Source organism: Rhea americana, unplaced genomic scaffold (genome assembly GCF_003343005.1).
Source record: "Rhea americana isolate MKP2758 unplaced genomic scaffold, rheAme1 scaffold_40, whole genome shotgun sequence".
Taxonomy (NCBI): domain Eukaryota; kingdom Metazoa; phylum Chordata; class Aves; order Rheiformes; family Rheidae; genus Rhea; species Rhea americana.
The window spans coordinates 5,149,853-5,175,384 of NW_028186535.1; the positions used below are offsets into that span (position 1 = coordinate 5,149,853).

The window sequence follows — 25,532 nt, forward strand, 5'->3', positions numbered from 1 at the left end:
TTATGTTTTTGTTTGTTTTTTGTTTTTGTTTTTTTYCCCCCAGTTATTCCATCTGAATGTTTGACCCAGCAGTTTTGCTGGGGGTGGAAGGAGGGGAAGCATTACTGTGTGCTTTGCTCTGAGGTGGATGCTCTTAGTTTAGGTACAGATTCTGCTGTTGACAGTGACAGTCTTTGGTTATTAACAGACCATGTTATCTAGAGGTTGTAGTTGTTAGCATGCAGGTAGGGATAAGGGACAAATGACTAATACCCTCCCCTTACGTGGCATACATTCTATTTTTAAACTTCAGTCAGTTCTAACTATCAGAACCAGTAGTGGGTCGAACGTTTAAGCACTTAGCACATATTCGCAGCATCSTTGAAGCATAGAGCAGTCACAGCCCAGAAGAACCACTAATTTGTTTCAACCTGTATCTCAGACCATTGATGTGATTTACATTGAGGCAGTGGGTGTTGACCTGGTAACTATTGAACTGGAAACTGTGTATTTCTTCYATTTAATTGCCTTTTTAACCTTTCCTTTAGTAAATTACAAAAGATGATCCTCACATCTCCTTTGAGCCCAATTTTATAGGTTTTTTTTTTTTCTGAATTTTAATAGCATTTGATCATGCAAGTGTCCCTGTTGAAGTAAATAGTCTAGGTGGTATGCCTTGAACCTTTGCAGATCTTCATTTTGAACATGTATTTTAATTTAGCCCTCCGCCGCCTTTAGCACTGAGTTTTCAGCAGAATAATTTTGCTATTACTCAAAGTATTTTTCTTGCTAAGAGCTCTGCATGTTCCTTCCTAGCTCACTTTTCTTCAGTCTATTCAGACATTACTCAACAGTTTGCTTTTTTGTCATTTTTTTCATTACAAGTTTATATAGAGAAAGTAGCATTTATTTTAAAATTTATAATAATAATTAAAAATATAATTGACTATGTATGAATGGATCTAAATTCTAAATAGGAATTGCATGTATTCATTTAACATATGCCTGAGTAATCAGACTCATTTATTAAAAAAAAAAAAAAAATAGCTTTGTTCCAGCATTTGTGTGTCCTTGATGAAATTATTGAGTAATCCTCTGGGGGGGAAAAAAATCAGAGATTTATTGGGGGGTGAATTTTTAGGGTGTTTTTTAATGTCAAACCTGTCTTGATGCCTGCGTCTTAAGATTACGTTGGTCTTATGTTGCAGACTTTTTTAATATAGCCTCTATAAGCAATATTCTCATGTTTATAATCTACTCTGTCAATATATGATTATATTTTATTTTTACCACCCTATCTGAAAGTCATTGAGATCATTTAGTCTCCCTTTTTAACCTTTATTTTGTATTGCATTCAGATTGGAACATACTTTATGTTAAGAGATTTTAATGATAATGAATGAAATAACTGTTGTTAATATTGTAGATGCCTAGGAATATCTTATCATTAGAATGAAGTTATTTTGGGGGTTCTGTTGGCTTACTAAGGCTTTATTTTTTGAATGGGTGACTCATGCAGTGCTCCTGCGGAGGAATTACTGTCATTCCTAGGTGAATCTTTATCTCATCGTAGGAAAAGTAATGTTTCCATAATTCCATTACAGAATTATTTTGTGTTTTATTTTATCCTGTCTAGAACCTTTGCCCATTATTGTGYTTTATCTGCACCTGGAGTTTAACTTTCACCTTTTTTATTATTAAAAAAGATAAACTGACTTCTTGGTTATCTTAAAAATGATTACTTTGTAGTGCTGCAGATGTATCTGTAATAAAAATAAATGAGAAAAGCAATATGGCAGAAAGTAACAGAAAAGTAAGCAGCAAGTAAAGAGCAGCTGCTGGCACAATCATTTTAACTAGCTTCCCACCTGTAGCCTAGATCTAGTGATTCTTCTGTGCTTAGCCTTTTTTGGAGCCTCATTATTTCAGCAGAGGTAAGATTTAGAGTGTTTGGACAATTTTGCAGAATTAGGGCAAAATTTTATGTGCAAATTTCTTGCAGTTTTTTAGGGTAAGGTTTGGTGATTGGGGGAATGGAAGGATAAAATGTAGCAGGATTGGTTTTCACTTGCTTTTCYTTTTGTTTTTAAAGGACCTTGACATCTGTCTCTGGCAGAATCAGCTGTATGTGTTTAAAATATTTCCTCCCTTGCTTCTCCACCACGTTTCTCTATTAGAGTAGATAGTGATTCTCTTTGTAACACAAGGGCAAAGCAGAACATGTGTTTTCTCCATAGGTACTTCAAGTGACAGTCTGGTGTATCCTCTTAACCCCATAATGAAATTGGGTTATGTTAACGTACCGTCCTATAAAATGGATAGGTGAAAAACAAACTTCTGCCACGGCTACTTTACGTGGACTTAGACCACTGCAGCTACTTCTGTCTAGTGAGTGCCAGTTAGAGCACTCTCAGTCCAGTTAAATGATCCAGTGACAATTAAACTGATTATTTTTTCCATTGGGTTAGGTCTGAATGTTCATGTATCTTCACAAAGGCCAAATGCCTTGAAAATGAGAAAAAGGTGTAGTGATATTGTTATATTAGTCATATGCCTGGACTATGTTCTTGCATAGTTCTATGTAAGGCTTTAGATCTATTTAAGGATCAAAACCTAGTCATCCCTAAAAGCGTGTAACACAGTCTAATGAATGGCCAGGAAATGCACTTTGAGATAAGAGAGAAGTTGGATTCATAAAGCATTAATGAATGGGTCAAGTCATGTTATGTGTACCAGTATGCATTACTCTCATTGTGTTAAAAGGAATTTCCTAGTAGTGAGAAGCATGATTAAAATGAAATTTTAAGAAGTAAATATTATAGGAGTCTAGAACTGTGGAAGTTCACCACCTTATGGAAGTTAAATATGAAAATAGCTACTAGGGAAATTAAGTCAGCACTTGGATATAGTTAACCTAATTTAGGTGGAGCTCACATGAATCATATGCTGTTGCTTTATAAGTTTTATAAGTTTCCAGTATTTTCAGAGGTATCTCTCTGGAAAAAAAAATCCTGTCTATGGATAGTTTAATTTTTTGCCAAGAACTTCAATAAATCTTCTAAAATTCAAACACAACCAGAACAGCTAATCCATCATAGAATGATTACATTGCATCTGTCCTGTTCAGAAGGGGCAACAGCAGAGGACAACCTACCGATGATAGTATGACATAATGCAGGGGCATACACAAAGGCCTTTGTTTTCCATCCTTTACAATATGTCAATACTTGAAAAAAATGTATGTGTGGAGAATAGAGAAGCCTGATCAAACTTGGTCCATATCAGATATATGATTTTTGTTTCCTGTCCAGGCGAAAACCTGGTATACAAATGTATTTGAGTAAGTATGACTGTATGGGATCTAAAATATGCTAGTGTTTTATTTCATCTACATTCTTAATGAGTTGACTTACAGATTTGGGCATGATAGACTCTTCTGTCAGAGGAGATTCTTAGGCAGTGTGAAGATAATGTGTAGGACCATCCATGGAGCTCTGATATGGAAACGGTGTGGTGCCTTTTATTACTTCTGTTACAGAGAAGTTGCATGAGCTCACTCAGTTTCTTCTGTAAGTGTATGTTGTGCTGTGGTAGGATCAGGGAAGGACATGTCTGTATTTTAAGGACTTGCAGTCTTTTTGAAGTCCCTTCTTTCACTCTATGTCCACCCACTCTTAGCCTATAATTTGTCCTATTTTGGAGTTGAGTTCATCACCACTTCTAGTGACATACCACTTCTGTTCGGTACACAGAATCACAGAATGATTGAGGTTGGAAGGAACCTCTGAAGATCATCGAGTCCAACCCTCCTATTCAAAGCAAGGTCACCCAAAGAAGATTGCTCAGGACATTGTCCAGTCAGGGTTTGAATATCTGGAAGGCTAGAGACTTCACAACCTCTCTGGCAATCTGTTCCAGCGTTTGACCATGCTCACCTTAAATGGAATTTCTTATATTTCAATTTATGCCTGTTGCCTCTTGGCCATTYACTGGATACCCCTGAGAAGAGTCTGATTCTGTTTTCTGATTGTTTGTTTGTTTGTTTTTAACTGTTTCCCATCAGGCCTTTATACATTTTAGTAAGATTCACTCCCTTCAGCCATCCCTTCTCCAGGCTAAACAATCCTACTTCTTTTAACTTCTTATCATATGAGAGATGCTGCAACCTCTTCATCACCTACATAGTCCTTTGCCAGACTTGTTCCAGTATGTCTATGTCTTTCTTGTACTGGGAAGCCCAGAAGTGGCATAGCACTGTGCTCACCTGAGCTAACTAGAGAGGAAGTGACCATCCCTTGACCTGTTGGCAACAGTCTTCCTAATGAAGCCGAGTACACTGTTGGCCACCTTTGCTGCAGGGACACATTGTTGGCTCATGTTCAATTTGTTGTGAAGTAGAACCCCCAGGTCATTTTCTGCAAAGCTGCTTCCCAACTAATGAGCCTCAGCCTGTCCTGGTGCATGGGGTTATTCCTCCCCGGGTGCAGGACTTTGCACTTCCCATTTTTGAACTTGATGAGATTCCTCCCTTCCTTTCCCCAAGCTGCTGAGGTCTTCCTGAATGATGGTACTCCATCTGGTATGTTAGCCACTCCTCTTAGTTTTGTATCATCTGCTAATCTGCTGAGGATGCACTGTCTCCCATCACCAGGTTATTARTGAGGTTATTAAGCAGTATTGACCCCCAGGTACTCTGCTAGTGACTGACCAGTCCAGCTGGACTTCATACCACTGATCACAACCTTCTGACTGGCTGTTCAATGGAGAGATGACATTTTTTTCACTAGAGGAAGTTGTTTAACAAAAGAGATTTTGAACGTTGCATTATCTTTTTGCACTATGAATCAGCGATTACTGGGGAATATAAAATGCTCTATTCTATTCTGGCCATTCCTTCTATCCAAGTTGAGATACTTGGACTGTGCTTCCAGATACTGTGAATCATAAAGAAATACTTGAACTCATTTTACCTGCGTACTTCGTGAGATGGTTCACTTCTAGGTGACAGGCTAAGCTGGTTGACACTTTAGTACTGTCTCAGTTGGATCTCATTTCAGGAATGAGGCAAGAGCTAGTGATGGTGTCAGTTTTTGCTTAAAGCTGTCCAGCACTAAGTGAATAGCTAATAAGGTCACTCTAAGCATATTCTTTTCTTTTTTCTTTTCTTGAATATTTACCACCAGCTATTGAAAAGGTGGCTGTCTAGTCTCAGCCAATTAGAGCAGTTCCGCTTATGAACAAGGGGAAAGACAAAGGATCATTCAGCTTGCTTTGCTCAAACCCACATGCTAGAATGGAAGGCTTTTGTCTCCCTGTTGGCTGTGTAGACTTAGACAAATAGATTAGTTTTAATGTCTGGTTTCTGAAGGCCCGAGTTTACTGAAATGAGTGCAACCCAGATGCAGAGTTGTCAGAGTCAGAAAGGGAACAAACTAGTACATGTTTTAACTACCTTCCAGTAGGAGAACCAGTATTAGGTTCTTCTGGATGAGCTTAGATGGGGACAGGAAGACATTTGAGGGGGGGAAACCTCAAATCCCCAGACTGGAGTTGCTCAAATCCAAATTGAATGGAGGGGAAAAAGGATTTACTGGAGTTAGGGCTAAACAGCAGAAATAAGGAAATAAATGCCTCTGACGGATTTAGTAGTGATAGAAGTTGGATGCTCTCAAACTTTGCTCAAGTATGTCTCCAAAGTAGGACCCAGCCTTTTCCTCATTAGCCTCTCAGCAGATTCAAATGGTGAACAGATGATATGGAGGAAGAAAGAAACTYGGACAAAGCATTGCTGCCTTGTGTTCCTGGAATTAAGTGGAACATTCTGGGTCATTATTTTTGCTCCAAACTGAATGCCCCGACCTACTCCAACATGTTTTGTTCATTCTCTGATGTGTCATATTTTTCCATTAAGTTGTCATTTCTGCAGCTAACTGTGCTAACAAACTCTGCTAGAAAGTAAAGTTATGTTCAGAAGCTTTAGATAATGCAGGAAACGTTTTTCCATTTGTCTAGCTGTGAAAGCAACATTGAGCAAAGAGCTGGAAATTCAGCAGTTCTAAACAGCTTAAACACTGGCTCTTTAAAACATTTTTCAGTCTTTTACTTTGTAATAATTTAGTAGGGTTGACTTCAGATTGGAAACAGCTGGAGACCTTACATGAGACTGTGTGTATATGGTCTTAACCTATTTTTGGGGAGATTGTGGATGACTTGCCGTACCTGACTGGTGTACTGTTGGTATTGATTTTAATGAGAGAACTGAGACTCTGTGGTAATAAGCAGAATGGATCTTCTTTTCCTGTCCAAGACACTAATAGACCTGTAAAATAGATTTCCTCTTACAGAAGACTGGAAGTCAGAGTCATAAATCACCCTAGAGAAGAAACCAAAAATGGGAGTCCACATAAGGGGTGTTTTCTGCACTGGTGTTGCCTTGCGGAAGGGAGCTGTATTTGTAGCTACAGAGCCTAGAGATGTTTTGGAACAATGCATATACATTAGAGGAGGGCCTTAAATGTGAAGATATTAGACTGCCTAACTTGTTTAATGTTACATTTCTATGTGACTGCTAATTAAAAAAAGAACTGGCTGATTGGAAGTGGGTAGAAAAAACATTTTATCATTATAAAAATGAAACGACTAGATAAGCTCCTGTGGTTTTAATATTTGTATTTAACCATACTTCTTTTAATTCCTCCATATAAAAATGGCTAACTCTTTAAAGAGTATTTTTAATTTCTCCTTACTGGTGTTTTCCACCTTTGTCTTCTGGGTTACATCAGAGTTTTATGAAAAGCACTTTTATGTTACATATTTATGTATTCTATGAAGTATGTTCTCTTCTGTTTGATGGGACGCCCTGTTCTGATAGTGTGYATCTGAACTGTTTTTATTTTACTTAATGAAAATGGAATAGATAAAAAGTTCTGTTTACATCCGTTTGTGTATTTCATGRAGGTCTCTTAGTATTCTGTTTCATGCATTAAGAACTGAAGTGTGGAAGTTCCAGCCCTGCCCCAAGGAACTTGCAATCTAATTAAAACATATGAGACTGCAGTCTCAGAGCTAGCAGAGCTGTTACATCTTTTTGGACTACGTGTTTGTGTGCAGTCAGCAGAGGACCTAAATAACAAATTAGAAGGTGTAATTTATTTGATTGTCAGTTACAGTTCTCCCAGCAACATACCCTTTTTGTCAGCAGATCTCTCCTCTTGTTGGAAAGTATGAGACTTTTCATTAGTCTGTTTTGGGGGTCACACTAAGTAATATTCTCAAAATGACCTGCATCCCATGAAATGACAGCAGAGATTAAATGCTTGTGTTCCTTCCTTAGGAGCTATTTAGGAACCATTGAAAATGTAATTCTCTGCACAGAGAGCTTCCAGCATGTTGAGATTATAAATAAGAATTTYACCTAAACAAGACTGTTGAAAAATAGAGACTGATAATAAGAGATTTTTTTTTCCAAGAGCATGTTTCATATAGTTTAACTTCTTGCATACCCTCCTTGAAGTGCATCTGAGCCTGCAAATATAAAGCACGATAATGTGGAGTGGAAAGGATAGCAATACATGACTTGGTGTTYATTGGTGTTTATCAGAAGATAAATACGTTGAATCCTTGTTCCTGGAAAGAAAATACAATTCTTCTGGAGATATTCCCAGGAAGGAGGCTGTTTTGACAAGTTAGTCTACAGCCTCCCTAATCCTCGACTACCCTATGCTTGTGTGGTATGGGAGGATGTTCACAGGTTTGAGAGCTTATTTAGGATGCACCCCAGTTGCCTGGATTACTTGTRGGGTAGGATATCAGGTATATAATAGAGAAGACATGAGCCCCAGCCCACTGGTAGCTCGTGGATTTGTTTTAGTTTAAGCTTTTAAGCATGGATGGTCTTGTTCTGTGTTTCTACCAGTGCATAGTGCAAAGGGATCCTACAGCATGAGTACATTCTAGTCATTTGCAACAGTGACGTGAATGATAATGCTGAAGAACATCACACTGTGCAAATAGTATCCAGACATATCTATCTTAAATGCATAAACATCCATCTAGTTWAAAAACCTACATATGTACATATTGCTTATCGGAATTCATAGTGCTATGTTAGCTTCATCAGCCTGCCAGAGTTTGAAACGATGGCATCAAGTGCTCAATAAATAGATCCACAAGTAATCTTTAAAAGTGCTTAGAATTAAGGCCAAATCTGAGCAGSTTTGAACTCCTTGTGACATTTTTCCCCTTTTGGCTTTCATATTATGGAAGTTACATGAAAGCAGCAAGGAGTCCTAAACTCATTCTTTGAGAGCATTATAAAACATCGCAGAGCAGTGCACTTGCTTATTTCTCAGAATGAGTGTGTCTAGCATTTATTTGCTTAGAAAAATAAAAGTTGGATTTAGCATCTTCACTCCATACAGTAAATCATCATTACTAAGCAGTGTTTAGTCTCTTAATAGTGCTACTCTAATCCTTGCTTCTCAATGGAAAATTCATGAGAAGCTCTTCAAATCTGATGGAACAGAATCAAAAAAGTAGACTCAGGGAGTAGAAATCAGATAACATCCTGTTGSTATGTAAATAATAATTTTTTAGCCTTTATTCTCAACAAGTGTTGCAATTCTCAAAATAAAACTTCTGATCAAATGATGCCTTCTGTGTCTGCTCCCTTTCCTCCTCATATTTGCCCTGACAATACCGTTTAAAATATCGTAACGTACTGTCTTTGTTTCATATTTTGCAGGATTATGACTTGAGCCAGCTCCAGCAGCCTGACACTGTAGAACCAGATGCCATCAAACCTGTTGGAATCAGGCGACTTGATGAAAGGCCAATCCATGCAGAACCTCAGTATCCAGTCAGATCAGCTGCTCCTCATCCTGGTGACATTGGGGACTTCATTAATGAGGTAAAAGAGAGAAAAAGAATTCCCTTGTAAGATGTGATAAGCTTTTATTTGTTGTTAATTGTACTGTACATGMATAGCTGTTATGTTTGAATGTAGTAACTTTTTAAAACTTACTTAAACAAAGTCTTACTAGATAGAAGTAAATATGTCCTTTTAAAGTGCAGACAAATTTAATTAACTCAATTCAAACAGAAAGGGAAGATATATCAATTAACTGCTATACATTTATATTAATTACAATCATAATGTGTTATCAGCCATAACCACAGTATCTCCAAGCAGGATTATTCCATGAATTCCTAGTAATAAATAGAGTAACAAAATTATAGTTCACCTTAAATTCATTTATTAATTCAGAGTAATTTAATAATGGAAGAAGTTCATTTTCATTTTCCTTGTACATTACCCGTTGAATCCAGATAATAGTGGAAATTCAGTACCTTCAATAAGACCGAAAGAATTCCATCAAATACGATYAGTGAGCAGGGAGGGCAGCTAAATTAAATTTATGTAAGTGCTTTTGATATTGGTTTTGTCTAAGAGCTTTAGAAGTCTTTGCATTATCTTTTGATTCTTCCAAACTAATAAAGATAAATGTAAGAGTCAGATTATACCAGATAACTTACAGTTCTGAAAGAAATACTCCTCTACAAATATTTGTTTCATTATTTCTATCATGAGTGAGTCTAAAATCAATGGTTTGTGGAATTTAAAATACCACAGTGCAATGTGTGTGTTGTGCTTGCTATATATAGGAAAACAAATAATAAAAAAAAAAATACAACCTAAAAGAAATGTGAACTATATTCTATGGATGAATAATAGTAGTTAATTATATTCTCTAATTTTCCTTGGCATCTTCCTTGGCAATTGCAGCTGGGCAAGTATTGCAGAACTGTTTTTGTGAATATATGTTTTTTCATGTCTGCCTTAAAGAAAAAGCAGGTGAATATACTTAAGTCTCTCGTGTTCGCAAACTGCAAAAAAATAATTTTGCTCCTAATAAGGTATACAATRATGCAATTTTAAAGAAACTACAAAGAGATGACTAACAGAAAGCATATGTAATATTCCCTTTAGACAATGTATTTTAAGAGTGTGCAGGTTTAGGAAAGAGATGGATTAGAAAGAATTAGAAAAAAATGATTTTGCTCCTAATAAGGTATACAATGATGCAATTTTAAAGAAACTACAAAGAGATGACTAACAGAAAGCATATGTAATACTCCCATTAGACAATGTATTTTAAGACTGTGCAGGTTTAGGAAAAAGATGGATTAGAAAGAAATGTCTTGACAAAATTAACTTTTACATGCCTTTACATTTCTACGTAATACTTTAGAAGGCCAAAATCTATTTTTAGTAAATATCGGAGCCAATAAAAAGCTGGCCCTGACARTACACACATAAGAATATGTTTGTGCTCTTTTCCCATCTTCCTCCAGACAGTCACTGAGTTTTCCATCCTGTTCTCACCTAGGTGTTACCAGACACTCCCCACCTGGCAAGCAGTGGGGAAGTATCGCATACCCCATCAATTGCTCCTCACTACTTTGATTTCTCTGTTCCTCACAGCGGGATTATAACATGTTCTCTATACAGCCATATCACAGAATGAGTGTAATTCTCCTGGAAAGYCAGAAAGAGACTAGAGTTTGTCCAGCCTCCTATAGTTTATAAATTGCTCAGCAAGCTGTTCTTACAGTACTATTTCGATAAATTATATATTCTGGGAGAATATAACATCAGTGTTTACAGGCGGAGCTGTAGAAACAATAGGTGCTGTTTTGATTTAATCCAGTGTTCTTATATACAGTACGGATGAGCAGGGAGCCATTTTCTTACTGTTCTCTGCTGTATTAGATCAATACCTTCCTTTATTGGAYCTTGCCCTCCAGCAAAGCTTACTCCAGCTCCTGTCACACAGCACAATGATGTAAATAGTGCCAATAACTCCAAAATAAGATCAACCTTGGAAATTACATGTATGAAATCACAGAAAACATGGCAATTTTCTTGTTCTGCAAGTTAACTCAAAATAAATTATATCCTCCGATTAAAAGAAACAGTGAGGCAGATAACCATGTTTCAAGCATTATAATCTAGCTGGGGTTTTTTGTTTTGTTTTCTTTTCCTTAAAAGGCATTGCTTTTGTAGGATTCCACAGCAACATGTCATTCTAGTATGCAGCATTTCACCTAGGCTTCTTTACAATCGTCAAAAGGGGCTAAGGATTGTTCATGCTCACTCTGTTGTGCCAAAAGTCTGAGCAAATTAGAAGTTTTGTTTCTCCAAAACAGTTTATCATCTTAGTGTTTTATGTTAACATTTCCTATGGCAAATATGATTCAAAAAAAATTATTGGCAGCAAAAAACCAATCCCGCTTTCCTTGTAGTACTTATTATTACTTACTAAGTTTTCAAATGATCTTTGGCTAGAGTACAAACATTCAGGCTGTACAGTTTTTCAGACTCCCCTCAGAACATTCCACCTATAGTTCCTTGTAAGCAATCCTAGAAACAGTACACCCAAACTGGTAAATTCCTCTCAGTTTTACTTGAAATAAGTGGAAAAAATCTCTGGTAAAACCTTGGCAAAATACCAGATATTTCTTAGGACAACTCATRTAAAAGTTGTATTGAACTATGGAAACAAGATAGTAAGTTAAGAAAGAGCAAAGTTAATATTCCCTAGTTTGCATCCGGATTCAATGTAATTAGAGAACTTTCTTCTGATGATCGCACCATAACTTTTTCGTTAAGCAGCTTTGCATCTGCATCTCCCAATGCATCTGCAAAACACACTTGGTCACTAGCAGAGCAGGGAGGCTTCCTTGGAGTTGTTGGTACCTAATTAGTAAAATCTGTGTATTTACACCATTGAAAAGATGCAACACTGCTTCTAGAGATCAGTCTGATTTTCTGGAGTTTCTCCTTTTTCTAGTGATCCTGATCACTCTGGTGTTTTGGGATGCTGGCCCATGTGCAGGAATTAATCTAGCCTGTTCAATGCTCACTGGCACTTCAGATGTATCACCAGGATTGTGCAGATTGGCTTCTGAATTACCGTAATTTTTAATTCAAAAAATATAAGTTATTCATTTCAAATTTTGGAGAGTTTATCTACCACCATCTGAAAAAGTACAGGGTATTTTTTTTCCCTCTTACTTTTGTTACAGAGCCATAGAAACAAAAAAATGAAGGAGACTTRGTGGGTCATTTTGTTTCTTTCCCTTTGGCAGTAAGTTGTTTCTTTTGGTATATTATTTTCTAGTTGTCATCAGCTGTATTAAATCTACCTAACTCAGTGAGGCATACATATGAGTGTTTTGTACTGTTCTAATGACTTGTCAGTTGAAAAACAAGTTAGAAGTACAATAAAACCTTCAACTATTTTTGTAACATCTATAAAGTTAAGATAACACATACAGAGCTATGAGCTTGCTGAAATAAGAAGGTTCCAGTGGTGCCTTGTAATCAAAATATGTTTTGCAGGAATAAGCAAAATGACCTCAGGGACTTTCTTGTTTTGTCTTTTTCAATGGATAGATGAATCTCTTAATTTTAAGGGCGAGGGAAAACTCCTTTTCTTCCAGTCCAGTGTACAAACAAGTCAGTGAAGTCAGTCATGTGTTATTAAGAATCCTCTGTAGACATTGTTTTTCATTTTGAGTTTTTTAAAACATAACCTACAGAGTATAGAGCATAATTAACGCTTAGAATAGTCAGGATTTGCAGGACAGTATAATTTATACCTGTTTGAAGTAGTGTCGTTAAGCCAGTTTTCAAGAACTGTCTATGCTGTCCCTAGAAATCTTAAACAAATTATATTGTGATGGAGAGCTTGTGGCTAAGAATATGTTTCTAATCAATAGAGGACATAGCCTGAGGTAAATTAAATTTAAATTACAAGCTAAAGGTCTCATCCCATGAGGACATTGAGGACCCTCAATTCTTTCTTAATAAGTGGTTATTGATACAGTGCACCTCTAAGCAGAATAGGGTCCCTTAATGTTTTCTGTTTTCTCTTGACAAATAAAAAACAATTTTTAGATTGATAAAATTTTTCATATTTCCCTGTAGGGCTCTGTTCCTTCTCTCCTCCTCATGAAGAGTATGTTGGATTTGATTAAATAGTAGGATAATGAAAATCAAAGCATTAGATCACTGATCCTGAAACATTTCATGTTAGTTCAAGATTTTGTGTTTTTTGCTTTCCTCGATTTTTGTTTTTTCCCTTGATTTGAAACAAATACATTGAGAAAACTACACAAATTGGACAATTATAACTTAAAATTAATCATCAGTCTTCAGTCAAGGCACTGTGGTATCTTCTTTCCCTCCTCCTTATCTCCTCATTAGTGAAAGAAGCCGAGACATCCTTGGAGTAGGAAGAGGGTGAAAAAATGAGATCGCTGCTCAGTCTRTCCTCAGGCTCACCTTAGAGCAAAACCAGTATAAGCTGTTCTTGGCAGCTGTTTATTGCCTTTTCAGTTGTGCCAGTACAGCAGATTGTGGTGCCACCCACCAAAAGGGGGGTGCTTTTCAGCAAGCTGAAAAGTGGTGTAACGCAAACCAAAGGGAGCCTCCTAGCAGGTTTCCCTGCCAGAGCTACCAGGCGGCAGCTCCGCCTTTAGACAGCCTGTGGAGCCAATCAGCAAAGCAGAGCACTGCACTGGCTGGGTTCAGGGAATGTGTTCAGCRGTAGGAAGTAAAAATTGCCTAATGTTTTCTTTCTTGTATCTTAGATTGTAACTTGACAAATACATACAGCAGAAAACTTGGTTGACTAAGTTCAGTCATTATACTGTGAATCTGAGTAATTTTTAACTAATGGGTTAGGTGCAAACATCGATGTGGAGTTGAGTCAGTACCTTCATCACACAGCGTCTAGCTGTGTTTTCTGAATGAAATCGGTTATGCAGTAAACACAAATCTTTAAAACAATGAATTTGTCAGTAAAGTGCTATCTTAAAGCTCAGCAACACAAAACCAGTTTTATTTTCCAATGTGACCATGCTACCAGCACCAAATTACAAAAATCCAACTTCCTCCCTGGGAGAGGAAGGGGAAAGAGGCTGCCTGCCTTCGTGCCATAGGTGGCTGATRCATACCAGAATTTCTGCAGTGATGTGGGAAAATGTTTTGTTCAGTGATTTTTAGTAAATTAGTATCCCATGGTTGGCTTGGCAGTTCCTAGGCTAGATTTGCTGTAAGTAGTAGAGAGAAATAGCATTTCTTCTCCAAGCCATCTTTATAAATGACTTTCACACACTGGTACGAGGGACTCRTACCTCAGCACTCCTTACACTCGAGCTGCATTTATTCTCCTTCACTGCTACCTGCATTCCAGAGCATGGGAGTCTRTTGCCCCAAGAAGACTTCAGGGGTCGGACTGAAAGAGAGGATGTAAATATTGTAAGACCAATTGCTGCCTGAGAAGCAGAATTCCATCTCTGCTCTTCAGCAGAAATTTATAGGAAGCCTTAGGATTATTTGAGGCTTTGAAGTTGGACAAGCTAACCCTCCAACACAAGCTTTCTTAGAGCCTTGAGCCGTTTGTCCTCATAGTGACTGTCAGGATGGAAAATGCCAAAGAGGAAAATAATAAATACCGCCAATTATTCTGATCGGATAATTGAGAAATTATTCTTCTACTGCAGTCTATTATTAATCTGCTTGATGTTGTTGTACCACCTGAAGCAATCATTTTAAGTCCAAAATATGTTCTTGGTTTCAGGTCATAAATATGCCAGGCCTTCCCTCCACTGAGTTGCAAAATCATTTCAGATTCATTCTGCACACGTTAAATAATTTTAGATAGAAGAAGAATAACCAAGCTTCCCTTCTACTGTTTATATGATTTATGCTATAATTAATGGATTTTGTTCTACGTGTGTTTCRGGGCGGGGAGGAGAGATGATTATCCATTTTAGTTGCATCACATTTACACTTAACAGTACATGTTTGAGAGAGTAAAACAAACCTTTCTTTAAAAGGCAGGGAGGGAGAGGGTCTTAAATATTTCCAGGGAGGTATATGAAAGCTGTTCTTTAAATAATAAAAAGAAYAATAATAATAGAAAACCACATCATGTAGCACTAGTTAAAATTAATCTAAAACTAAGTGGTTCAAATTCTTTACTAAGCTGTAAAGAATTTTGGCAGACACATTATCCCTGATCAGTGGCTGCCAGCATGGAACATTCAAAGAATGTTGGAAGAGCATTACTAATCTCATAGAAGAAAATGCAAGGTTAAAAAATCCAAAACACAAGAGGGCTTGTTTTACTTTTAACTTAAGGCTTCAGCCTTTTGTATTCGACTTGTAACTCTTCCCAAGGTAAGCATATATGGCCACAGAGCAATCTTCTCATATTCTACAATTAAACTTACTCTCTAGGCTTGGACCAGTGTAAGAAAACAGAGAAGAGATTTTTGTCTTGGAGAAATGTGGTTGTTTCCCAACTTTCTCCTTGTTCAGTTTATTTTGGTTTTAATTTGGGTTACTCAGCTGTAGAGAGTAGAAGAAATTTAAAACTAGTGAAGACCTGATATTGGTGTGTTGATAACTTGAATGCTTTCAAACAAGGAAACAAAAACAGCTGTGATCAAATATGTATTTAGTTTTGATATCTTTTTTGTGTGTGTGTGTGTGTCTCCTTTTTGAAGAGCAGGTGGAATCTTTTGTATGGTTAAGACAAATCACATAAGGCTTAGGGCAACATACTGTATCTTTTTCTCACAGTCTACGGAGTTGGATGAATTTTATAGGACTACCTAAATATGCCATTTGGCACATACAGATGGACTGCAGTTCAACAATGTCAGTAGATATGTTATTGGTCATGTGAGATGGCTGTTTTAGCAAATCTATGCAAACAAACCTATTTTTCCTTCCCTAGCTGTCTAACCAGTCCTGTGCTGCCAATGCCTCAGGTTGTGAGCTATGTAACTCATACTGTATATAGTTATTTATTAGAATAGTTCCCAATGCAATGATACTCTCTTAAAGTTTTGTTATAGCTGTATGTATCGTTAAATTCATAGTGTCAAGCACTCTAATGCTGGAAACATGGCCATTCTAAAAGAAATTGAAATATGTTACGGTTGGAATTACAGAAGCACAAATCCTGCTGTCTTAGTTGGAACTGAAGTGAATTGCAGTAGAACAAGAGTTTGGTTTCCTCAGATTGTGATTGATACCTGATTGCACTGAGATATTCCAGTTACGTTTTGCCTCTCTCTCTGATATAGAACTTTATCTTTTTTCTCCCTCTCCCTATTTCAGGGACTTAAAGCAGCCGACAATGACCCCACAGCTCCACCGTATGACTCCCTCTTAGTCTTTGACTACGAAGGAAGTGGCTCCACTGCTGGATCTTTGAGCTCTCTTAACTCCTCAAGTAGTGGTGGTGAGCAAGACTATGACTACCTAAATGACTGGGGCCCACGTTTCAAGAAACTTGCTGATATGTACGGTGGAGGTGATGACTGAACTTCAAAGTGAACTTTGTTTTTGGACAAGTACAAACATTTCAACTGATATTCCCCAAAAGCATAAAGAAGCTAGGCTTTAACTTTGTAGTCTACTAGCACAAGTGCTTGCTGAAGGCTTTGGCATAGGCTGCAAACCAATTTGGGCTCCGTGGAATATCAGTGATCCAATGCTGTTTGGAAAAAAAAATATTGAGCTCAGTTACACTTGAATTTTACAGTACAGAAGCACTGGGATTTTATGTGCCTTTTTGTACCTTTTTCAGATCGGAATTAGTTTTATGTTTAAGGCTTTAATGGTACTGATTTATGAAATGATGCATTAAAGAGACAAAATATGTTGGGGTGGGGAGGAGTAAGATAAATCACAATATGCTTCAACATGCTTTTGTTACATTGCATTGCTTTTATTAAAATAAGGAAATTAAAAATTAAACCCTCATGGAACAATTTTATTATCTGGGAGAGAACACCATGAGGTTGAACAATGTACATTACTTCTAGTTTTAGATGTTAGGGGATTTTTTTCACTAAAATTCTAAAACTTATGCAGCTGGTTGCAAATAAAGGGAGTTTTCATATCACCAGTTTGTAGCAGAATTGATTTTTTTTTTTTCATATGCTAGAATGTTAGACACATTTTGGTCTTAATCCATGTACACTTTTCTTTTTCTTTTTTTAATTTCTAGTACTTTTTCCCACTTCACTGTAAAAATGGTATGTGTACATAATGTTTTATTGGCATAGTCTGTGGAGAAGTGCATAAACTTCAGAACACGTGTATGTATTATTTGGACTATGGATTCAGGTTTTTGCATGTTTATATCTTTCGTTATGGATAAAGTATTTACAAAACAGATTGCAAACAAGTGACATTGAATCAATTGTTGAACTGTAGTTAGAGTACTCAATATTTTTTTTATTTTTATTTTTATTAATTTTTTTTTGTTTGGGGAGGGAGAAAAGTTCTTAGCACAAAAATTTTCCATAATTTGTACCAAAAAAGAAGGGGTGGGAGGGGGGAAGGGAACTGGCCTAATATTGGTGGCACGAATAAATATACAGTATGTTTTGGGGTGGGGAGGGAAGGGGGAAGGAGCTTTCAAACTGGAGAGACTTCTGAGAACAGCTTTGCCTCTGTATTGTGTACCAGAATATAAATGATACACCTCTGACCCCAACGTTCTGAATAAAATGCTAATTTTGGATCTGGTGCTTGGTTTGGCATTTTTTTTTTCTACCTGAGCAGCCCTGACTACAGTAAATAAAGAGAAAAAAGTACATGAAGTGCATTTGAATATAATGAGAAATATATGTACTTTTTTAGCATTCAGTACTGCTGAGCTGAAAATGAGCTGCATATAGCAGAAAATTTGCCACAAACGTGGAAGCCAAGTGCTCTTGTGAAAGAAAAGTGATTATTGGCATTTCTGGGAATTCAAAGCTTTCGGTTCCACGGAGGTGGCTAACTCTTTGGCTTAATGTACATTATGTATATAACAAAGCTTGCATCATTTTTTGGCTCACTTCTATATTGACAGTTTAATGATAGTGTGATTATGGTGCTGGTCATATAAGTAAAATGCAGATCCTGGCAGTTGTTTCCTGYTTGAACTTCCTTATGCTGAGCTAAAGACAAGCCCCTTGTTAACTTGGTCTGTGCCAGATCGTGTCCTTCAAGGGATGAGTTACAATTACAAAAGTTTCTTACAAGTCCTACCAGTCAATTAATCATTACTAGATGCATTTACATGTTACACTGATTTATTTGCAAACAAAGCAAATGTAGCAAGTACAGCAATTCTGCTGTCCTTTCATTGACTTGCAGCAATGTGCCTAGGTTTAATGTCTGCATTTACACTCATTAAGGGCCTAATTGTGAACAGTGTGAAGCTCGAAGCTCAGCAGAAACACCACATTTACCCAGTCTGTTGAGAGAACTGAAGCAGTAGGAGGGAGTCCAAGCCCCAGCACTCRTGTAGCTGCTTTCTGCAACTCGTAAGGATTGGTAGGCAGCAACATAGTCTGTGGATGATGCTCATGAAGCAATTTCAATGTTTCCTCAGCACTCAAAGCATAATTTATGTAATTATAATGTGATTACCAGAGGTGAATCCTGAAATCTAAGCTGAGGAGCTTTCTGCACTGCATATGGCTTAAGACTATGAAATGAGGTATCTCTTCTTTGCTAATCTTTTCATGGGTATGTCGTCTTTCTTTTTCATGTTCCTGCTAATGCCTGTGAAAGTTCTGAGATGCAGCAAATAATCCTCTCAGATTGGATTATATCCCTCTAGTGTCATCATACCTGGCTGTTATTTATCTTGTATATTAGTGACAGTAGCTTGGTGTCGTAACAAACTAATTTTTTAGTAATGTGTGAAAAATCAGCATCTTTAAGTTATTTCTATATTAATTAGTAGTGTGGGAAAAGAGAGCAGAACACACAAATGAGGATGTGGTTGTATGTGGTTGAGTAAAGGAAGCTTTATAAGCGGCAGTATTTAATCCATGAAGGCATATTAGGTCCTGGAGAACTGGAGAGGTGCCTGAGGACCAGAAGAAAGCCAGTGTCACTCCAGTCTTCGAGAAGGGCAAGAAGGAGGACTCAGGACACTCCAGGCCGGTCCGCCTCACCTCCATCCCTGGAAAGGTGATGGAACAGCTCATTCTGGATGTCATCTCCAGACATATGGAGGAAAAGAAGGTGATCAGGAGTAGCCAGCATGGATTCACCAAGGGAAAATCCTGCTTAACCAACCTGATAGCCTTCTATGATGGTGAGACTGCCTGGGTAGATGAGGGAAGAGCAGTGGACGTTGTGTACCTTGACTTCAGCAAGGCTTTTGACACTGCCTCCCATAACATCCTCCTAGGCAAGCTCAGGAAGTGTGGGTTAGACGAGTGGACAGTGAGGTGGATTGAGAACTGGCTGAAAGGCAGAGCTCAGAGGGTCGTCAYYRSTGGTGTGGAGTCTAGYTGGAGGCCTGTGGCTAGTGGCGTCCCCCAGGGCTCRGTACTGGGTCCCATCCTGTTCAACTTCTTCATCAATGACCTGGATGAGGGGACAGAGTGCCTCCTCAGCAAGTTTGCTGATAGTACCAAGCTGGGAGGAGTGGCTGACACACCAGAGGGCTGTGCTGCCCTTCAGAGAGACCTGGACAGGCTGGAGAGYTGGGCAGAGAGGAACCTCCTGAGGTTCAACAAGGGCAAGTGCAGAGTCCTGCAGCTAGGGAGGAATAACCCCATACATTAGTACAGGCTGGGGCCTGACCTTCTGGAGAGCAGCTCTGCAGAGAAAGACCTGGGAGTGCTGGTGGATGACAGATGGACCATGAGCCAGCAATGTGCCCTTGTGGCCAAGAAGGCCAATGGTCTCCTGGGGTGCGTTAGGGAGAGTGTTGCCAGCAGGTCGAGGGAGGTGATCCTGCGCCTGTCCTCAGCCCTGGGGAGGACTGTGTCCAGTTCTGGGCTGCCCAGGACAAGAGAGACGTGGAGTTACTGGAAAGAGTCCAGCGTAGGGCTACGAGGATGATCAGAGGGCTGGAGCACCTGCCCYATGAGGAACGGCTGCGAGAGCTGGGCCTCTTCAGCCTGGGGAAGAGAAGACTGAGGGGGGATCTTATCAATGTGTACAAGTACCTGAAGGGAGGATGTCAAGGGGATGGGCACAAAACTCTCTTCAGTTGTCCCATGTGACAGGACAAGAGGCAATGGGCAGAAATTGAAGCACAGGAAGTTCCGCCTGACCGTGAGGGGGAATTTCTTCACTGTGAGAGTGACAGAGTCCTGGCACGGGTTGCCCAGAGAGGTTGTGGAGTCTCCTTCTCTGGAGATCTTCAAGGCCTGCCTGGATGCAACCCTAACATGCTCTAGGTGACCCTGCTGAGCAGGGGGGTTGGACTAGATGATCTCCAGAGGTCATTTTCAACCTTACTGATTCTGTAATTCTATGATTCTATATTAAGTAAGCAAAAGACCATTTTTAGCACAGTGATTTTCCAGCTTCTGTTAAAATGTAGTTGTGCATTAATTACAATGCTAATTCTATTCTTATTGTTATTTGGACCCAACACGTGGGAAACACTGAATTAAATTAATTTTATTGACATCAAATGCTAAAATGTTTTTAAATGTTTTTTTGTTGTTGTTAAAAACTTTCCAGTTTCTACTCCAGCACATTTTTTTTAAATGGAGTAGATGTCATTTTCTACGAACATATAGCTCTTTTTGACAGCTTTAGGAATAATACTTATGCATTTTGAGTATTAATATATCCATTTATCTTTGTCTTGATCAAGCAGTCTTACAGCTCTATCTGCAGCTACTTTGCAGTTCTAGCAATGGTTATCAAATTTAGCATTATGTCTACTGAACAGAAGAAAAGGTAAATCTTTTAGGGGCATTTCAGTGCTTTCACAAAAATATATATATATATGCTGAACTGATCTTGTTTCATTACATTTCAGGTCTATTCCCATTCTCGAAATGTGGAACCAGATTTTGTTTCTATATTATATGCTTGAATCTCCTAGAGAGGAATGCACTGAAACAAGGAGGATGGCCAGCCTCTAGACCCTTTAGGTAGGAAATTCTGGCAGCCTGTTTTGGAGATGGGATTGGGCAGTGACTGATAAATAAAATTTCTGCCTTGCAAACACTGTATCCAAGGGAGGTTATTTGCACAAAATAAGGCCTTTGGAGCTTTCCCATCTTGGCTTTTCACAGTTCATATTTCCCTTCAGTAACAGTCCCTCATAGTGTAGATCTCTATGAGTTTCAGTGGCTGGAAGGGTGAGGAGGAGAATATCTTTTGGGAATAAACATTTTAAGTGGATACATGTGGCTGGATCCACTTTCCTATGTTTACTCTGAGACTTCCAAGTTTTGGTGAAAGATGTATTACTTGCCCAATAACTGTCTATTCTTGCCACGTTCCCTCCAAGTATTTGCACTAAAATCTGAGTACTCACCTACTAATTTTATTGGTGATGATGTAGTTTCTGGCTGTGCTGTGGCACTGTTACAGTCTGGCTGTAGAGCTCACTTCTGAATGCAAAAATCTGATGCAAATCAGATTGATAGGGCAGGCTACTTGACTGCCTTTATAAAATGTTTATAAATTAATGTAAATTTTAAATGGAGGATGTTTAATTTCACATCTGAATTGCACTGGTTTGCAGACAGAAGATTCTTCTCAGTTGCAAACAAAAACATTTTAGATAGCCGCTTATTTCTTTTGTGCCAAAGTAGCAATGTCGCTGCTTCTTGGGAATTCTGTTTGTTCGTATGGAACACTGGAATCCTACCAAATCCCTGACTTTAAAAGACATTTAAATTTGTCCTCCTATGATGCCATTCACCTTGACACACAAAGGAATATGTTTGACCGGTCTGCAGTCATTCAGGATGTCACAGGTAACCCACTGCCATTCTTACCTCCGGCAGCTACTCCCACCTTCCTAAGGTGTCTTTCTTCCAGCAGTGGCAGCATGGTTTTGGAGACTGATCTTTATATATTGGAATGCAAAAGGAAAGTACCTGACTGCTGTATTCAAAACAGACCTGTTGACTGAGTCAGTAGTAACTCTTCAAATAAAATATAGCAAAGTCACTCAAATGCGCTAACACTTAGTCCACAATGGTATATTTTATATAAGTTGTTTTTGTCATTCAACCGGAGATGATCTAGGTTGGTGTAATTTCTTTTCTCTTTCCATTTTCGTTACTGGCCCTGATACATTGGTTCTGTAGGCCAGGATCCTTCCTATGAGTTGCACTAAAGCATAGGATAATTGTCCTTTACTTGTTACAGAAAAAAAGCAAATAATAAGGAATTTCCCTTTTACCTTTAAARCCCAGCTGAGAAACAGAAAAGGAGAAGAGTAGTTAAGGAAAATGTGCCAAATGGTTTCTGCAGAGAATTAAGGCCCCAGTCATACAGACAGGGAAAGAGCATCCCCTTTCTTTGGGACCATTTGGCCAGTCAATGCAAGGCACTCTCCACCAACACGCTGCTTCCGTTTTGGCCAAATAGCTTGCTTGATCTAATACAGAACTTAAAGATGACTTTTCTCTGGAGCTCCCAGTGTAACAGTGCTGCTTTCCATGTTGGGGTACATTTCGCTACTAGGCTTTCCCAGTTTTCCCTCCCAGTTCCCCTAGATGCCAAATCTCAAATCAGACTCCACATATTCTTCAATTTACAGCCCTGCAGAATCAAAGTCTCAGTTTTGTTTTGCTTCTGTTGTCTTGCTGAGGATAGCACATAGCAATAATCAGGAAGACTTGTCTTCCTTTTYAAAGTTCACTATCCCAAACAGTATTTTTCTCTCCCCGCCGACTCCTGTAGATTTCTAGAACATCTAAAAATGCAGTAATTGCCTGTAATAGGGTTGCTGCTTATAATCTGACTTCTCTGCTGTTCTGATTTCCCTGTCACTGAAGAGCATGCATTAATGTTGCAGTGACAGCATGAAGATGCAAACCCCATAGAGGTCTCTGGAAAGAGCAATCATGGTGAGGTGGTGACCGTGTGCACTCTGAACTGCTATGTAGCTTCAACTGCAGAGAATGCTCGTTATATAATGCATATATATATGTGCATAATGAACTGTTGGCGCTTAGAAGATCCAAGAAGAGTCACAGCCCCCTTGCCCCTCTTCCCTGAGCATACAAAAACCACCCGTATTTTCCTCGGCAGTGCACAACCTCAAGCTTGCAGGCATTTGCACAACTCTTTCCTCCGAAGCTTCCCTTTTCACCTTTTTAATCTGAGGCTACCTGGATAACATCTTCATTATTTTCTCATGGCTTTTTCCTTGACCTCTCCCATGGCTAAAGACTGATTTTTATGAAGTTATTTAGGATCATTTGTTTCTTGTTAACCAAGGAAATTCTCTCTGGTTTATGAATTATTATTGTCATTTGCTGCTATTTTCCACTTCCAGTGTATTTATAAAACCCTTTTGGTTTGGATTAACAAATTCAGTTTTCCTAGTTCTCATGCCTCTTGGCAAGCCTGAGAGAATTTCTGGTTTCTCCTTCCCCCTTTTCAGCTTCTATAACCAATTCTTTTACTACTGTTTTCAGACCTTGGTTAGTCTTCTGTAACTAAACTAAATGGTCAATCTCTTCTTCCTGGAAGGAACTGAATTATTTTGCTGCTAGTGGAAACATTCTCGTTGACTTTGTACTTTCCTGCGTGGCACCCAGAAAAAAAAAATAGATTTTGCGCTGTTCAAAACTGCTTAAATTTATTCTTATTCCTTAGAATGCTTTTTCTCTTGTGAGGCTATTTTTTTATACACTAATGCATTTGTAAACCTCATGGTGGCATGCATTTATGTAATTTAGTGAAACCACCTTCAAGTTGTTCACCGTCTCCTGCAGAGCCTAAATACTGATTCTGAAAGCAACATATTTCGCTCTGGGTATGAATAATGAATAGTAGCATTGTGCAAATTATTTTTGTACTCCTGTCTCTGAAGATAAAATTTGTTGATGTGGTATGGGTATATATAGATAGACAGATCTGTAGACCCACCCCTTCTGTGTTCGATGTTACAGAAGTTTGATTATTACATTACATTTGTTATCTGCAGTACTGCAGGGTGAGCTTATAAAAATCCAGCTGTCTCTGTGCTCCATAAATCAAAAGTAATGGCCAGATAATCAAAATTATGTTCCAATTCTAGAACATTCATTACTGGTGGCATTGTATAAAGCAGATATAAAAACAAGAAGAGTTTTTGCGCTAGGATGATTAGAGGGAATTACACTAAAAACATAGAATCATTATTGATATGTTTTGACTGGAAGCTAATAAAGAGCATTTTTCTTAGCCAGGTTATTTTAAGATAAACTGCAGAAATAAACAAAAATGAATCTTTTAACCTAAAGTAGTCAGAAAATGAGATCCCAACTATCTTTTGGAGAAATTATTTTTTTTTCTCATTTGAGCAGAAGCAAGACACCCAAGAAAAATGACCAAAAATGTAAAACTTATCCTTAAAAACCTCCTCATGGATTCACAGAGGTAGCTTCAAAGACCTTCTCTGTTGTCATGCCTAGTTTCAGATGCAAAGCTCCTGAAGTCAATGGAGACACTCCTTTGAATATCATGAATGTCCTCAAAGCAGTATTCAATTTAGAAAAACATCTGTAATATTCCTGCAGCAATATATGATACTATATGAAGCTAAACAGCCTTAAATAACTATGATGTTATTTGTTATTAAGTTGTTTTGATTGGCAGTTGTCTTCTCTTTTATTGAATAATTTTTAATGAATTTAAGTTTATTAAAACTCATTATATTCACTAAGGCACTGTCTTTGCCTAATTCTGATGMACACTGTAATGCCAGGTGACCCTGTATAAACGAGCTTTTACAGAAACCTACTTCTAGACTGAATATTTGGAAGAGAATTTTGATGGTGATTTTGTTGGTTGATGGTCTCAGTAAAGACTAGACACGCAGACCTTTAGTAACTGTCACGAGAATATCAGGCTGGCTGCCATTCCAGAGCAGAGAGCAAAGATCACTCCATAGAATTACATTTCACTACTGCTTCAGTCATATGAATAGTAATAAATAAGTATACGGTAAAACAGTGCTAGGTCACCAGCTGTGTGTTGCATATGTATATTTATTGTAGGTCTGTATACTGTAATCTCTAATCATTCAATACAGTTGCACAGTGATGGTGGATACTACATCAGACTTCCCTGGAAATCATCACAAGGATATTTGTTCCTCCTAGTTCACATGGATATGTTGTTCTTGCACAAATTCGCACAGCATACTGCCGGGGGGGGGGCGGGATTTTCTCCACTACTGAAAATTCTTACAAGTTTTAAGAGTGTTAACTTTTGTTACTTAAAAATATCAGTGTGGGGGATCCCCCACAAGAAAAGTGTTTGTGAATTTAATAGAGAACATAATGAAATTAGAGTAGAAAAGTGCAAGTTATAATCACACACTGCTGGCAAGAGTATTTAAATTTGCCTATTGAAGACAGTTAAAGAGATCCTTCATGAATCTTCTTGTGATCTTTTTTAATTATAAATTCGCTATGAAAGGGGCATTATATTGGAACTAGAGAAATAGATAAGGAACGGACACTTCTTCTGTGTTCATGAAGATTTG

The 25,532-nt window shown here is 38.1% G+C and overlaps 1 protein-coding gene across 1 annotated transcript in view; it reads left to right on the top strand.

Moving 5' to 3' along the window:
• Positions 1–17,591, top strand: part of CDH2 (cadherin 2) — a gene marked incomplete at its 5' end in the record, with an annotated part of 117,062 nt that extends 99,471 nt beyond the window's left edge. Inside the window, 2 exons of the mRNA XM_085314299.1 lie at positions 8,723–8,887; positions 16,178–17,591. Of these exons, the coding sequence (XP_085170425.1) occupies positions 8,723–8,887; positions 16,178–16,384 (372 nt within the window). The remainder of the gene's footprint in view (positions 1–8,722; positions 8,888–16,177) is intronic.
• Between the last annotated feature and the right edge of the window lie 7,941 nt (positions 17,592–25,532).